This window comes from Lepidochelys kempii, chromosome 2, assembly GCF_965140265.1.
Source record: "Lepidochelys kempii isolate rLepKem1 chromosome 2, rLepKem1.hap2, whole genome shotgun sequence".
Classification (NCBI taxonomy): domain Eukaryota; kingdom Metazoa; phylum Chordata; order Testudines; family Cheloniidae; genus Lepidochelys; species Lepidochelys kempii.
Window position 1 is genome coordinate 157807689 of NC_133257.1, and position 17775 is coordinate 157825463.

General features: G+C 44.6%; 1 protein-coding gene across 9 annotated transcripts in view; it reads right to left on the reverse strand.

The window, feature by feature from the left end:
* COL15A1 (collagen type XV alpha 1 chain) overlaps positions 1 to 17775 on the reverse strand; it is a 282092-nt gene that overhangs the window by 172788 nt on the left and 91529 nt on the right. For all 9 annotated transcript variants that reach the window (XM_073332560.1, XM_073332562.1, XM_073332555.1 and 6 more), the window contains one exon: positions 7983 to 8530. In XM_073332560.1, coding sequence (XP_073188661.1) covers positions 7983 to 8530 — 548 coding nt within the window. The remainder of the gene's footprint in view (positions 1 to 7982; positions 8531 to 17775) is intronic.

Here is a 17775-nt window from a genome sequence, read left to right on the forward strand (position 1 = left end):
ATTAAGGAATTGTTATTGGTGGTGCAGTTTCCATTGGTATGTACAGAGCGCTTCCAGAGAATTAATTCCCAGTACATTGGCCTGATTACTTAAACCATATTTCAATATCCCATTCAGTTTATAAAATTTGTTATATAATTTATGAGTTTGTTACTAGGATAATAGTGGATCTGTGTGAGTTGCATTATACGCCTTGTGAAATGTTGAGGAAAAACGGCCGAACTGCCACAGATTTATTCAGATTTCTCTTCAATAACTCATCCTGGCATTTAATCGGTCACTTTAAATCATTAGAATAATACATTTTACATATATTTTAATATTGTAAATTATAAACAAATCAAATAGCTTGTCTAATTTTACCAACAAAACGTAATCTTGTTTTAAAGCAGTAGCAACCCAGAGATAGCACAGCAATGTGAGTTACTAACAACAGTGGGAAATGGGAAAAGTGTATTTCTTTAGCACATGAAATACTCAAAAACAGCTGAACCATATGTTCCTCAAGAACTTTCCAAACAAATGTCCCTTTGGACTGAAAGCAAGCATGGAAAACTTAAGTTGAATATATGAAGACATGTAAAATGTGTGCACAAAGCAAAGGAAACGTTGCAGAAATCTAACAACTATGTTAAACGCTTCATGGAAACATGCACAATATTCCTCTGCACTCTAGTTTTGGGTTCAGAAAGAGTATGCAACTGGACAACTTCTGAGACAGTATTTAAAAAATATATTATGCTCCCTACAAGTACACGCAGTGGTGTGCTATATATTCAAAATACTTAACCTTAACAGTTTACATTGTTAAAACTACCTTTAAAGAAAATTAGATAGCATTTTCAAACCTGGAGGTTTCAAATTAAGCACCCACACCTCTAAAAATCAGGCCACTCATTTGGGTTCCTAAAGCCAGGCAGCTAAGTTTGGATATGGGGCCCTATTGTACACTTAGAAGCCTGAAGAACTGTTATTTCAGCCCATTTCTACCCTTTGGAAGACAGCAAAGCAAGCGCTGGGTTTTGGGTGTCTCCCCTAGAGGGAGAAGCACAGTCTCTCACAGTGGAGAGGCCTATCTCCCTGCTGCCTCCAGGCTTGCAGCAGTTTGTCTCTCCTCCTCCACAACCCCTAGGAGAGAGATTTTAACAGGTTTCAGGTAGCCCTTAATTGGACTCAGGTGTCCCTAATTGACCTGAAGTAACCTCTTCCCAGCTTGTAGGGAAAAGGGCCTTTACCATTCTAGGGCTAACATACCTGTTTTCCCAGACCCTCTTGCAGCCGTCCGGCCTGACTTTGTCACAATACAGAAACATCTGAAAGTTAGCCACCACAACATACAAAGACTCCAGCAGTTATCTGGACAAATGAAGGTGAGGGGGCACAACTGAGACCCAATCCTGTGCCACACTAAGGGAAAGGAGCTCCAGACGGGTTATAAGAGCAAAAAGGACAATAATAGTACCTCTAGGAGAGCTCTCAGGGTCTGTGGCTACAATGCGGGGCTGGACTGTATATTTGGGAAAGATACCACCACTGAGCCATTGCATTGTGTGGATACCACCAAGCAGTGACCAGGACACCAAGCATGAGGACTTAAACCTCACTTCTTATCGCCTTGCGGAACAGAAGTAGACCCAGTCCTGGAGACCCCAGAAGTTGACCAAATCACAGTCACAGCATCCACAGGAGGAGAACCAAATTGCAGGGGGAAAGGGAGACACATCTAGTAAGTATTGTAAGATATTTTTATAAAAAAGTTTATGGGAAAGGGGTTTTAAGCAACCTAGTTCCAGGTACCATAAGGGTGCCGCCATATTTGTCTACAATCACTCTGCCGCCTGAGCTTTTGTTCCCCCACCCTTTGCTCAAAATGGCAGCTGCAATGAAGGATGTACAAGTTCTCCTCCCTTTTGCTCCCCACTCCCCACCTTTGCTAATACACAACCACCAGTATCTTGCGGTCTCCTTTCCTACAAACCTTGGGTCTGCCTAGGGGGGCCAGAAGGTCTCTTGATTCATCTCTCCACTCTTCGTATACTTTGTGAAGAGCAAGGATCTGAGTTGCTAATTGGTAGCCTTACAAGATGCCAGTAAGGGCACAGCAGGTTCTAGGGCTCTCCATGCAGTAATATAAGGCTCTACTTATGAGTCACTCAGGGGAAGCTAGAACCCTGTAGAGAGAGGAAGTTATTTTTGCTGACTCACTCTAATATCCAATCAGCTGAGTCCTGTTACAGTAGCTCCAAGTGCCTCTCAGAGAACAGAGAGCTAGGAGCAGGAACAGAGGGGTCTTGCTGAGAAAAAAACTTCAAGAAGATCTGAGATCTGTAGAAACCGTAGGCTGAGCATTATGTATTGCTGTTGTTGTTATATAACAATACATGCAGACTCCAGGGTAGGAGTCTACACACGTCTATACTATGCTGCCTCTGAGCTTCCAGCCCACTGTTCCCTCTATGCTACTGCTCCCATGGTGAGATAGGAGTATACTTAAGGGAAAGCTTTCCAAAGTACTGTTTCTGTTGGCTGCCATTGTGAGCAGTGGGAACACTAGATAAATGGAGGTAATAAGTAATAGTGTTGAGAGAGATGGGAGCAGCAGGAGAGAGTGATTTGGCATGTGTGTTGGTTGGCAGGGAGAGAAGGTGGAGTCGCTGAAAACTCCCTGCATGCATATTGATGTTGCCAGTGGGCGCTGGAGGGTGGGTGGGGGTAGTGTACTATGCTCTTTTTGGGAATAGCAACAAGGGACAGTGCTGTGTGTATACACAATGCATATGCCAGGATAGGTCAAGCACTCTCCACTAGGCTTTTCAGCTTCTCCCACAGTATGCCTTGCAACAGTAGGGCTAACACAGTGGAGCATCAAAAATACATGCATATGCCCAGGGTACCTCACTACTGAGCAAAAGTTTTGGCTTGGTAAAATGGGAGTGGATGCAACCAGGATTTGAACTGGGCTGAATCAGTGATCCAGCACTCTTTTGAGGATGCTTCTAGCATCTGAGGGGGGGGGGTGGTATTTGTTTGTTAAAGTCCCTAGCCCTTATGGTTTCAAAGGAAACCTTACCAAGGTGAAACAAGTGCAACCAGCGCAGCAATTTGCAGAGGCCTGAAACAATAGCTCAGAGATGTGTGACCTCTCCCATTCCTCTCACTGCCTGATGATGGGCAGTTCAGCTATCCAGTGATTATTTACTCTTTCATTGTGAATCATGTAAGAAAAGAGAGGGAGGATCACACACCTGCACACAGTATCAAGAGCAGCCTCTCATTCTGGTGCCATGACTGGAAGTTGTTTGACAGATACCACCATTTTCCTCCCCGCATCTGACCTCTGGAACCAAAAGGCCAGGGGAGCAAAGTTGAGCCCTCCCAAAGTGAAGTCAATTCTGCAGAGCCTAGCCACTACCTCCAGCCAAGTCGCCCAGCCTGGGGAGTGGTGGCAGGTCTGCCTCAGTGGAGAGTGTGGGGCCAGGCAGTTTCCTCCTTGGCGCTAAAGGTTGCAGCTCCCACATCTGCTGCAGCCCTTCTGCAGACTCAGGCAGACATACACTCAGCTCATGTTTTCAAGCTTTTCTTTGCAATCATGAGGGCCAGAAACAATTGTTCCCATGAGAGCTGAGATTTTGATCTCATCACACATCTCTGGAGACCTAGACACATGTCTGTTATGCCCATCATGGATCTGAATCCCTCTGAGGGGTAAACAAGCCTGAGGAGGCCCACAGAGCATAAGGGATCATATTTTGAACATTTGCATCATCTGCCGTGAGTGGTGTCTGATTTCAGCATCTCAAGAGGCTGGAAGCTGGCTTGTGCCCAGAGTGAGGGAGAGAACCACCACCTTCTTTTTTCCAGCTTCAGCAAGGGGTGCAACTCAAATGGAACTACAATATTCAGCGTGAAAAAGAAGTTGAGGACGAAAGGCGTTTTATGGCCCATGCTAACCTGTACTTCCATAGTCAAGTTCACAAATGCGATACCAAAGTAATCAGGATATCTGCCGAAATTCACATAAGCCTAAATTTGTTTCATGTTGTTTTACCATAATTACATGACAAAACAGTGTGCAACTGCGTATTTTTATGGAAAAGATGCCCCCACGTGTAACCCATTATAAATTTCTATTGAGCATAGATACAAACTACTGTACTGTGGAAATCACCAATTCAATCTTTGCCTAACCTTTCAAACTCGGGTGCCTAAAGCTAGGGACCTTAAGCAAAGTAGCCTGATTTTGCTGGATTCCCATAAACAAACCGACTTAATGGGACTGGTTGCATGAGCCAGGACAGAGAAATTTGGCACTCAGATTTATATAGATATATATTTTTAAAGGTGCATTAGATCTATAGAGATCTCTAGTACAAATTAATGCATTAATGAGATCCCTCCAAAGTCTGATTCAATGCCCATTTGAAGTCAATGCAAAGACTCCCATTGACTTCGATGAGTACTGGATTAAGTCCATGGCGATGATAAGTGGATAAATTACCCTAGATACTAGCACTGGATGATCAAAAGAACAGCTATTATTATTAATAAACTATTATTTGGTCACTAGCTAGTGACAAATAATAAATAACGAGAGATAAATGTAGCGCTAGAAGTGCAGGGGCAATGCTTGCTAACCTTAACTAGAGTCACATGCATGTTTTGAGGGAAGACTATGCTGCCCCTTAAATTGTAATTTTTGTTGTCTGAAGTTGAAATGTTCTGATTCTAAGTACAAGTGCATCTTCCTATTGCTTACCAGATGGAGCTCAAGATCTGCTACTACCAATGGGTTTAGGAAGGTATTTCCTGTTTTTCTGAAGCAAAAACTTCAATGAAAATTGACACTGTTGCTTAATTAGTTTATTGGGAAAGATATTACTCTCCCAAATTATTATGCACCACTTGAAGTAACTGGAGACGTAAAAAGAAGACAAAACAAAAAACCTGATGTTTTCATTTTGACTGGGTGCCGAGTCAGGCTTTTACATTTTGACAGATTTCAGTTTGGAAGTTGACAGGCTGAGAATTCCAAGCTAGTCCCAGCAGGAAGCTGTTTTTAATCAGGCTGATGAGGCATGGAAACCTCGTGCTAATGTTTAAGTCTATTCCATGTCACTGAACAACAACATAAGGTTCTAGCAATATATAAACTGTAGACACAGCTTACATCTTGCATTGAAACTATCTCTTGGTGGGCTGGTGGTCATGTAACTTACATGATCAGTCTGTTGCTAATGGTTAGCGGGGAATAAGTGTGTTCAGCAAATCACAGTTAAAAATGCTGTTACAGCATTAAAATGATACACTTAGAAAAAGTGAAACAAACCAATGCTCTAAACCAAACCTAATTAAAAAGGGCACAGGAAGCCTCATGGTATATTTACATTGAGCCTTAAGAGATAAGCCTGGAGTTCGATGTTGAATTGTTGGCAAACATCAGATCATGGTCTAGAAAAAGTTGCACTCTTTTATGTATTTGCTCCTTACAAACCCCAACTAGCCACCTTTCCTTACCTCTTCCAAAAACTTTCCACTCCCCTAACCTAGGGACCCAATTCCTAGGAGATTCTCCCTTTGGAAATTCAAGCTCATTAGATCCAAAACTCCAAGAAAAACTGCAGTCTTCCTTTGCTTCCAGTCCTGTCAACTGGACTTGCAGAATCCGTGTTGCAAACCCTCTGTGAACCAAATCCTGCAATGGTCATAGACATCTAGAGCTGACCAAAATGATCATGAATATATTAATGTTGTCTCCCGCCACATTTCTAGTCTATTCACACTGTGACTCTCACATGAAATATACCAAAAGATCTATAGAGTCTCATTCAGAATTCAATCTCTCTCCCTTTATATTGAGTATTGTGTACACACACACACACACACAAACACACACTCATGTGACTGTACACACACACACACAGAGTGTAAACGTTAATGTTACATCTGAACATGACAGAATTTGTTTTCCTTTTTTAAAAAATACTAGAAGTCACATACAAAACCAAAAAGTTATTAAGGTTGTAAAGTCAAACACTCAGCAATCAAGAAATACCCAAATTAAGGTTGCCTGGGCAACCCTAATTTTGCCCACTGTGCAAGTGCATTTTGATACAATTTTAACTTATATGATCGTATACTAAGTTCTCTACAGGACCCCTGCCTCGATCCAGGCACGTGTTGGGTGAGCTACAGCAAATAAGGCGGCTCAGTATTTCTTTCTATTTTCATCATTCAGTTTGTGGCTCTGTGCATGGGTGCTGGAACAATTTTTATAGTTTATAGTTGATAGGGGGTGCTGAGAGCCATTGAACCAAAACTGTTAGCCCTGTATATAATAGAAACCACTTCAAGAAACCTGCTTCCAGCACCTATGGTCCTGTGCCTTAATTACTGCACACCATCCAAACCATTGTACCAAATAAGGAATTAATAATTTCCTCAATAGCTTTTCTATAGTTCTTATCATTGTACCATCTGATCCTCACAAACATTAACAAATTTACCTTCACAGCTCCCTTGTGAAGTGGGAATGTACTACTATTGCTAGTTTACAGAGGGTGAACTGAGCGCATAGACCAAAATTTGCCAACTAATTAGAGTCCACTAATTTTGGTTTTTTCGGTGACTGGGCACCTGACTGAAGACACCTAGGGGCTGATTTTTCAAAGTACTTAGCATTTTTACAACACTGTATACAATCACAGTATTGTACAAACATTAATTAATCCTAACAACCCCCTCATTTGAGGAGGAATACATTTTCTTATCCACATTTTACAGATGGGCACACTAAGAAAGAAAGCTGATGTGATTGAACAGCAGAGCCAAAATAAGAATTCGTGGCATCCTGATTCTCAATCTCATGCTTATTCCTTCAGACCACACTGTCTTTGTCAGAGGTATCAACCATCCACAGCTTCTACTGACTTCGTCCGTAGTTGAGTGCATGGCACTGCTGCAAATCAGACCACTGGTGTCTCCATTCGGGCTCTCAAAATGAGGAACACAACTAATGGCCACTTGTGGCAATTTGGGCTTTAGTTACTTGCTCAGTATCACATAGGAACACTGTAGCAAAGCCAGAGATAGAAATGAATTCTCCTGTGTGACATTTACCTGCCTTAACCACAAGACCATCCTTTATCTGCCCACATTCCAACTTCTACAGCAAGAGGGCCTGCAGACAAGAGCCTCATTCCCTACACAACTCTGATTCACTCCCTGAGCACCATCCACCCTCAGCCCTTTATAATGTAGAAGTCCTATGTAAATGTTAGCATGTAATCACATAATTAAAGACCATTTCATAATGCAAACACACTAGTGGAGAGAATTAAGATTGCATTGACTTAATTCTAGCATTTCCTATATTTTTAGTGCATGACTTTGCAATCCTAGCTTCAAAACACACATGCCTCTTTGACCACCTCATCTGCCATATCCATATCATCCAGGCCTACTGAGTAATTAAGTCATTCCCAGTTCGTGCCAATAAAATTGTCACTCCAAACCATATCATCATAGCTTTTTCATGTATCTGTACGTGTAAATGCATGTGTGGTGATATCCATTAAATAAAAGGTGAGCAGCATTTTCTTTCAGTACCAACTCAGTGGAATAACCTTGAAATCAAAATATTACTTTAATAGAAAAAAAGTATGTCTCCTGTGGTGTATGTAGATGTCATTCTGGTTTTTGTGCTTGCTATGGGGCAATGCTGCGAGGGCAATTCAAGACAGAGGAGCTTATAGAATGAAAGGCACACTCTGCTTTCTCTCGTGGAGATGTTATACTTGTACTTTCTTTGTTAATTACCCCAAAATAACAGCAGTCTAGACTAAAGTATATGTTTTGCTCCATGTGTATGGAAAATACAGGATATTTCAGATGTGACTTCTTTTCATGCTTAGCCATTGCACTCAGAACTTCTTTGAAAGGAAACATCTATCACGAACATTTAGAATCCATCATACTGTACTTACTGTGAATTTTTCCAATCCTGTTGCTCCTGCATTTCCAACAAATATACCAGAGTTGGATTCAAATTGCAAGGCCTGAGGTGACCTCTGAAACTGAACTCTGTTATATTCTTCACAGTCCATGAACAGAACAACGTCATTTCCCTGAACAGTCACTGTAAACCGATTCCATTTATTAGTCATCACTGGAACTTTAAATGAAGCGGCCTCTCGGGAGATGTAGGAACCAGGCTCTGTGTAGTACATGATTATTCTCTGGGTGCCATCATCAACTGGCGATAGTCTCATTCCCAAGTATATAGTTTTCTGAAAGGCATCCGTTATTGCAAATAGTACACCTCCATCATCGCTGTTTGGTTTTACTGTAACTATGATAGCAAAATCACTATAGAAGGTCTGTGGTATTAAAGTGCTTGTCAAACGGCCGATGTTAGCATCTGGTCCAAAACTGTAAGCTGGAAACCCTCCATAGCCAGTGATAAAGGAGACAGAAAGAGGGAGTGGAACTCCTATCAGCTCTGTCAGATCAAGATGACCCTTTGATCCTCGTTCTGTAGTATGAGACAAAAATATGTTATTTACTCCAGAGTCTATGTTTCATTTAACATTATATGGCTTAATGAAGTTACAATACAACTAATGTGCTAATATTTGAAACGCCTATTCAGCAAGGTTCTTGAGCACATGCCTAACTTTAAGCACATAAGAAATCTCATTGATTGACGGTACTACTCACATGTTTAAAGTTAGGCACACGTTTAAGTGAGCTGGGGAACCAGTTCTTCTGCAGGAAGCTCCTACAAAAATGTTCTCCTTTAGCCTTTCATAAACCACGAGTTACATGTACTTGCAGAGAGGAGATGAGAGAATGGATAATTTATTCCTTTGTTTTCTCAAATAAACAAAGATATTGTAACATAGCCATGATGAAGGGAGGAAGCAACAACTTGACACAAACAATGCAGTGGAGTTTTACAAATTCAGGATAAGGCTACAAGCTGAGCTGGGAGAATTTTTTTATATGAAACTTTTTTGTAGTGAAAAATGAGAGTTGGCAACATCAAAATGTTTTGTGAATTCATGTCAGTTTTACCAGATTGTTTTGGATGAAAAGCAACCTGGGAAAAAAACAAACAAACCCTGGGATCTTTTATTTTGACATTTTTTAAATGAAACATTTCAGTGTTTATGGTTCAAAATTATATTTTGTTTCAAAGCTTCCTTTTTTTAAAAAAGCCCTCTCCTGCACCGCAAATCCCTCATGCCTGGCCCCACACCAGAGCTCGCACCCCCAGATGGAGCCCTCATTCCCTCCCTCACCCTAACCCCATGTCCCAGATGGAGTCCCCTCCCACACTCTGAACCCCTGGGCCACACACTCCAGCCCTGGAGCCCCCTCCTGGATCCCAAACCTCTCATCCCCAGCCCCACCCCAGAGCCCACACCCCCAGCTGGAGCTCTCACCCACTCTAACACCCCAAAGCCCTGCCCCAGCCCAGTGAAAATGAGCGAGTGAGCGAGGGGATGGAGTGAGCTGGGGATGGGGCCTTGGACAAGGGGTGGGGCCTAGGGGTGGGGCAGGGGTGTTCCATTTTCTTCAGTCAGAAAGTTGGCAACACTAAAACTTTGCTCAAACACATATTACAAGGATTTCAGCTTTCATTTTACACCACTTTTGTCAGTTCAAGGAATGCTTTCTTCCATGGTTTCTTTGTATAGAAAAACATTCTTCAGTCGTTAAATCTCAGTTTGAAATCAGGGAATTTCCATTCCGTAACATACCCAGAAGTAATGGTCCCTGAAAATATGCCCTGGGAGAAAACTCCTCCTTGGTAGTCAGTTTTACATCTGAGTAAGTATGACCAGCATTGAGCATCTAATCCCATTTTTATTCACATTTTCCAGATTCCTTGTAAGGTATATTCTACCAATACTTCCAAGAACAGAGACTTCCAAATGCCTATCACCTTCTGAGAAATAAAACACTAAAAATATTATAGCATTTTTAATAACCAGGAATGTCTGGCTAATTCCTCATGTGGCTTAATTAGAATCTAAGTCTTGATTATCCTGTTTTATGCATTTGTACATAGCAATAAGATCATACACTCCTCCTCCTTCACCTCCATAGCCTCCTCTTATCCTGAAAAATTTAAGATATCATTGTAGCTAAAACTCTCCATACCTTTGATCAATGTTTATCAGAACCCCCTCCAGAAGTTTTAAACTTCATAGAGGTAGGAGAGACAAAAGTCTTGTGCATGGATGTTTCTTAACATCCATGCACAATATTAAAATATTTTCTCTTGTTTTGAATGTAACACTCCAATTAATAAATCCTCAGATACTGTTGCTTTCTAAAACTGTACATGAAAGATGTGTCCCTATCTCTGTTATGACTAACTTGAATCCTTAAATTACTTTAATGATCAAGTATATACTGGCATACTCTATATTCCTGTTGTTTGTGAAACAATATATATTATTTTATAATTTTGAGATCCCAAAATGAACCTTCATTCTACGTAAAAGGATAAATGGACACAAATCAGATATTAGGAATGGCAATATACAAAAACCTGTAGGAGAACACTTCAACCTCCCTGGACACACAATAGCAGATTTAAAGGTAGCCATCCTGCAGCAAAAAAACTTCAGGACCAGACTTCAAAGAGAAACTGCTGAACTTCAGTTCATTTGCAAATTTGACACCATCAGCTCAGGATTAAACAAAGACTATGAATGGCTAACCAACTACAAAAGCAGTTTCTCCTCCCTTGGTGTTCAAACTTCAACTGCTAGAAGAGGGCCTCATCCTCCCTGATTGAACTAACCTCATTATCCCTAGCCTGATTCTTGCTTGCATATTTATACCTGCCTCTGGAAATTTCCACTGCATGCATCTGACGAAGTGGGTATTCACCCATGAAAGCTTATGCTCTAATACGTCTGTTAGTCTATAAGGTGCCACAGGACTCTTTGCCGTTTTTACAGATCCAGACTAACATGGCTACCCCTCTGATACTTGACTTCATTTTATATATGCTAATGTGACAGCCAGGATAATATGTGTCTCAGCCAAAGTGGCTGAGTGCACTCTACCTACATAGCTGCATGCTGCTAGCAAAGGGGAATCTGTAATAACCCAGGAGCTGCAGCAGGTGGTAACAGAGGTAGAGTTCACTTAAACTGGTAGTATAGACCACGTCTATGTTTGTATAACTACATCACTTGGGGATGTGGAAAATCCACCCCCCTGAGTAACGTAATTATACCAACCTAATCCCTGCCGTAGACAGTGCTGTGTCGACAGGAGGGCTTCTCCCATTGACATAAGTACTGTTGATCAGGGAGGTGGAGTACCTACGCCAACGGGAACAGCTTTCCCATTGGCATAGGTAGCATCTTCACTAAGCGCTACAGCGGTACAGCTTTTCTGGTGCTGCTGCAGCACTGTAAGTGCAGAGAAGTCCTTAGGGTCATAGAACAGGAAAGGGATCCAGTTTCTTGTCAGACTGAAGGGGGAAAGCAGTGATTCCTGTGTGTTTCTTTCCTTTTTCCTTCTTTACGGTGTAATGATAGTACCTTAAAATGCAAAGGCAGTGTGAAATGGTTAATCGGGCTTCTGTAGTTTAGATTAGTATTTGAACAGGATCATTTAGAAGCAAAAAGGAATGATACGCTAAGTTGAAGTAGTAGATCTTACTTTCACTGAACGTTTCGTATACTCAGAGGAATGAGCTGCATTTCTAAGACCATCTCCTTAACCTGTTTCTGAAGATGATCTACCTCTATTGTCACTTAAAGTATTAATAGTATTTTCAATAATTCCCCATAGACATTCACTTCTGACTAAGTCACCTCATGATTCAGACTACATGTGGGCATGAAGGACATAACAAACCAGCTGTGATGCAAGCAGACCAGGTGCCAGCTCATGCCAGAGCCCTAGGCCAATTCGCTTGTATTAGTATAGATCAAAGTGATTGTTAAATGTATAAGTGTATTTGGTGTTTAAACTTCATGAAAACTAATGGGATGCTACTTGCATTTTCACTTATCTGTATCCCGTTATAATGTAGTATCAAACATTACATTGTAAATACTCTGTTATTAAATAACCCATCAAATGAGAAAGAAGCTTTGTGGAATGAAAATGAAGAACTTCAATAGAAAAGTGCTAATTTCAAAGCAAATAGTCATTGTGTATCATGATCAGAAGTCTAAGACTCAAAATGCATTCCTCACTCTGACATCAAATGCAAAGCCCACATGGGTAGTGACCCTATCAGCTTGGTTTTGATGAGAAGAAGCTATAAGTATGGATTCAAGGAAAGATCCTGCATCTCTGGACTGCTTGGACCCTTACAGGGAAGCTTACCAGATGCAGAATGGAGATCCCCAGAGACAATTTGGGTACCTTGAAAAGATTTGGGAAACCAGCAGCTTATTACATCATTGCCACCATTTGGAATTACAAACTGTGACTCACCTGTGCATATATTTTACTTGCTTTAACCTCTCAATAATTCTCATTTCCTTTTATTAGCTAATAAACCTTTAGTTAGTTTACAAGAAAATTGGCTGCCAGAGTTGTCTTTGGTGCAAAATCCAGAGTACCAATTGATTTGGTGTAAGTGACTGGTCTCTTGGGACTGAAAGCAATCTAAATTTGATGTGATTTTTTATGTAAGTGATCCTTTTATCACAAAGTTCAGTTTGCCTGGGTGGCAAGATAGACTGGAGAGTCTAAGGGGACTGTCTGTGGCTCAATTGTAAGAGTGATATAGTGATCCAGGAGTTCACATTTGTTACTGGCTTAGTGAAATCTAATTACAGAACACACCATCAGTTTGGGGTGTCTGCCCTGTTTTCTGACAGTCTGCCCTGAGCTGGGCACTCACAGTCGTGAGCCACTCCAGACAGCGTGACACCAGCCAACACATAGAATAGGCCATCACCTCAGCCAGTCAAAGGCCAGGACCAACCCCACCAAATTCCAAAACTTACTCAAGCGGCAACAACAGTTTACCAAGAGAGAGAGAAGCAAAAAACGGCTACTCACCTTTTTGTAACTGTTGTTCTTCGAGATGTGTTGCTCATTATTTATTCCAGTTAGGTGTGTGCGCGCACCGCATGCACAGATGTCAGAAACATTTTCCCTAGCAGCTTCCCGTCGGGCCGGCTGTGGAGCCCCCTGGAGTGGCGCCGATATGGTGCTCTATATATGACCCTGCCAGCCCGACCCCCCTTCAGTTCCTTCTTGCCGGCTACTCCAACAGAGGGGAAGGTGGGGGGGGGAATGGAATAGATATGAGCAACACATCTCGAAGAACAACAGTTACAAAAAGGTGAGTAACCGTTTTTTCTTCTTCAAGCGCTTGCTCATATCAATTCCAGTTAGGTGACTCCCAAGTCTTACCTCGGAGGTGGGGTCAGAGTCAAGGAATTGCAGACTAGAGAATTGCCCTGCCAAAGGCCGCGTCATCATGTGATTGGTGGACGATGGTGTAGTGCGATGTGAAGGTATGCACCGAAGCCCATGTGGCAGCCCTGCAGATTTCCTGGAGGGGTATGTGTGCCAGGAAGGCTGCTGACAAGGAATGAGCCGTGACAACAGGTGGAGAGACCTTTGCTAAGTCATAACAAGTACGAATACACGCCGTGATCCAGGAGGATATCCGCTGGGAAGAGACCGGCAAACCTTTCATCCGCTCCGCTAGAGCGACCAACAACTGGTTTGTTTTGTGGAACGGCTTTGTTCGGTCTATGTAGAAAGTGAGTGCCCTTCTAACGTCCAGAGAATGCAGCTGCTGCTCACAGAGGGTGGCATGCAGCTTTGGACAGAAAACCGGCAGGAAAATATCCTGGCTGACATGGAAGCGGGACACGACTTTTGGTAGGAAGGCTGGTGAGGCCTAAGCTGCACCTTGTCCTTATGAAAGATGGTATACAGGGGCTCACATCTGAGGGCTAGTAGTTCAGAAACATGTCATGCTGAAGTGATGGCCACTAGGAAGGGAACCTTCCAGGAGAGGTAGAGGAGCGAGCATGAAGCTAGCAGCTCAAAGGGAGGACCCATGAGACGAGACAGGACTAAATTGAAATCCCAGGCAGGGACAGGGAGCTTCATTGGGGGATGGATCTTTTCTAGTTCTTTTAGGAAACGTCCCACGATAGGGTGTGCAAACACTGAGTGCCCGGACACGCCCTGGTCAAATGCCGAAATAGCCACAAGGTGAACCTTAAGAGAACCGAATGCCAGGCACTGATCTTTCAGGTGCACCAAATAGTCCAGGATGCATGGGATTGAAGCCTGGAGTGGGAGTACCTGCCATTGGGCCCACCAGATAGAAAACCTTTTCCACTCTGCTTTGTAAGTGGTTCTGGTAGAAGGCTTGCAGCTTTCCAGGAGCACCTGCCTTACCAGGTCCGAACAGGCAAGCTCTGCTTGGTTCAACCATGGATCCTCCAGGCCAGAGGTCCCCAACACGGTGCCCACGGGTGCCATGGTGCCCACTAGGGCATTTTTGTGCGCCCACAGGAAACCCCACCGCCGAAATGCCTCTGAGAAGCGTTGCCGCCGAGAAGCGTTGCTGTTTCTTGGCAGCATTTCAGCAGCGACACTTCTTGCCGTTGCCACTTTTCGGTGGTGGCATTTCGGCGGCGGCATGCCTGGCGCCCGCCACAGTCTTCTGGGAATAGCAATATACTATTCCCACAAGAAAGGTTGGGGACCACTGCTCCAGGCCATGAGGCGAAGTGACTGGAGGTCCGGGTGGAGGAGGCAACTGTGATTCTGCGAGATGAGGTCGGAAATGAGAGGTAGATGAATCGGTGACTGGATCGATAGTTCCATGAGGGTGGGGTACCAGCACTGAAGCGGCCAAGCTGGGGCCACCAGGATGACGTCCGCCTTGTCCCGGCAGACCTTGAGAAGCACCTTGTGGATGAGAGGAAATGGTGAAAAGGCGTATAGTAGTTGACCAGACCATGAGTTCAGGAAGGCGTTCGCAATCGAGCCCAGGCTGTGAGCCCGGAAAGAGCAAAAGGTTGGGCACTTCCTATTGGCCCATGTGGCAAACAGGTCAATTCGGGGAAATCCCCAGCTGTAGAAGATGGCATGGATGATATTCGGCCGAATTGACCATTCCTGTGTGAAGAACTGCCTGCTCAAGCTGTCCGCCAGTACGTTCTGAACGCCCGGCAGGTATGAGGCTTGGAGAAGGATGGGGTGGGCTAAACAAAATTCCCATAGGAGGAGAGCTTCCTGGCAGAGAGGAGACGACCAGGCTCCACCTTGCTTGTTTATGTAAAACATGGCTGTGGTATTGTCCGTCAGTACCACTATACAGTAGCCCTGCAAGTGGGACAGGAACGCCTGGCACGCGAGGCAGATTGCCCTGAGCTCTTTGATGTTGAAATGCAGAGCCAGTTCCTCTACTTGCCATAGGCCCTGACTTGTCGTGCTCCCCAGTCGAGCGCCGACGCATCCGTTACCAATGTCACAGTGGGCTGTGGAACAGTACCCTGGTGCTTACCATGCAGGGGTCCAGCCACCATTGTAGGGAATTGAGAGTATGTCCCAGAATGGTCAGCTCCATGTCCAGAGTGTCGCAACCCAGGCAATACACAGACACAAGCCACGCCTGCAGGGGCCTGAGCCGCAACCTGGCATGCTGCACCACGTAGGTGCAGGACGCCATGTGACCCAGCAGCTTGAGGCACTGTCTCACCATGGTGGTGGGAAAGTTACAGGCCAGTGATTACATGCGCAAGGGCTAGATGATGGGCCTCTGGGAGGAAAGCTTTCACCTGGTTTGCATCCAGCACTGCCTCAATGAACTCTATTGTTCGTGTTGGGGTGAGAACAGACTTGTTGACATTCAGAATAATGCCTAAGTGGTTGAACGTGTCCCTGACCAATTGTACCTGTGATTCTACCTGCTGGTGAGACCAGCCTCATGTAAGCCAGTCGTCTAGGTACAGGTAAACGTGCACATGATGGCAGTGAAGAAAGGCTGCCATGACTGCCATGCTTTTGGTGAAGACACGGGGAGCCATGCACAGGCCGAACGGGAGAGCCATGAACTGATAATGCGCCTTGTCTATTATGAAACAGAGAAAACATCTGCAAGACGGGTTGATTGAAATGTGAAAATAAGCATCCTTCATATAGAGGGCGGCGTACCAGTCACCCGAATCCAGGGATGGGATGATCGTGCTCAAGGAGACCATGCGGAACTTTGAGTTGACGATGTGCTTGTTGAGTTCCCTTTGGTCCAGAATGGGCCTTAGACCCCCCTTTGCCTTGGGAATGAGAAAGTAGCGAGAGTAGAAACCCTTGCCTCTGGGCTCCCAAGGTACCTCTTCCACTGCTCCTAGAGCGAGGAGGGACTGGACCGCCTGGACCAGGAGTTGCTCGTGAGAGGGGTCCCTGAAGAGGGATGGGCAATGGGGGTGGGAGGGCGGGAAGGAGCAGAAGTGGATAGAATAGCCCACCTCTACCATGCGGAGGACCCACTGGTCTGATGTAATAAGGGACCATGCATAGTAGAAGCAGGATAGACGGTTCAGGAAGGGAGGATAACTGGCCAGAATATTGACTGGTAATCTATCCTCACACGCATCTTCAAAATGGGCGCTTAAGGCCGGGGGGGGGGGACTTGGACTGTCCCTGGCCCTGATCAGAGGGAGGACGCGATGGTCTGCACCTGGTGTATCTACTCCTCCTGCAGGAGAAGTCCTGCCTGGGCCTAGCGGAGAAAGACTGCTGCTGGGTTGGCTGGTGCTTAAACGGCTTTCTTTCAGTCGCTGGGGCATGCATGCCTAGAGACTTAATTGGGTTCCTTGAATCTTTCAGGTTATGCAGCCTAGAGTTGGTCTGTTCAGCGAAGAGCCCCTGACTGTCAAACAGAAGGTCTTGGATAGTTTGCTGAACTTCCGGCAGGAGACCCGAGGACTGAACCCAGGCATTACACCGCATGGTGATACCAGATGCCAGTGTACACGCCGCTGCGTCCGTGGCATCCAGGGAGCCTTGAAGAGCAGTCCGGGCCACTAGTCTGCCCTCATCAGCAATGGCTCCCAGCTCCTGCCGAGAATCAGATTGGAGGAGCTCTTTGAACTTTTGAATAGCAGACCAGAAATTATAGCGGTATCTGCTAAGGATCACGAGCTGATTAGCAATCCATAGGGAGAGGCCACCGGCAGAATAAACCTCTCCCCCAAAGAGGTCCAGACGTTCCACATCTCTTGATTTAGGGGCTGACCCTGTCTTTCTTTTTCGTTTACCACATCCACCACCAGGGAGCATGGGTGGGGATGGGTAAAATGGTATTCGTACCCCTTAGTAGGGACAAAGTACTTTCTTTTGGCCCCTTTGACCGAGGGGGGAATGGAGGCCAGAGTTTGCCAGATTGTTTTGGCATTTGACTGAATGGTCTTTATAATAGGCAGCGCCACCCTAGAGGGTCCTTCTGGTGTCAGAATGTCCACCATGGGGTCCTCTTCTTCTACGACCTCCTCCACCTGGAGATTCATGTTTAAGGTCACTTGCCATAGGAGTTTCTGTAGGGCCCAGTAGTCCATGGGTGCAGATGCAGATGTACCCGTCACTGCCTCATCAGGAGAAGACGAGGAGACAGCGACCGGCAGAATTGGGCTTGAGACAGCCTCTTGGTCCACAGGTTCCAGTTCCTCCTGGGCACCGGGGGTAGCCTCCACTGGGGGTGGGGCTGGATCTAGGGTTTGTGCGGAGTCCGGAGGAGGACAACCAATGGTTGCCTCAAGAATA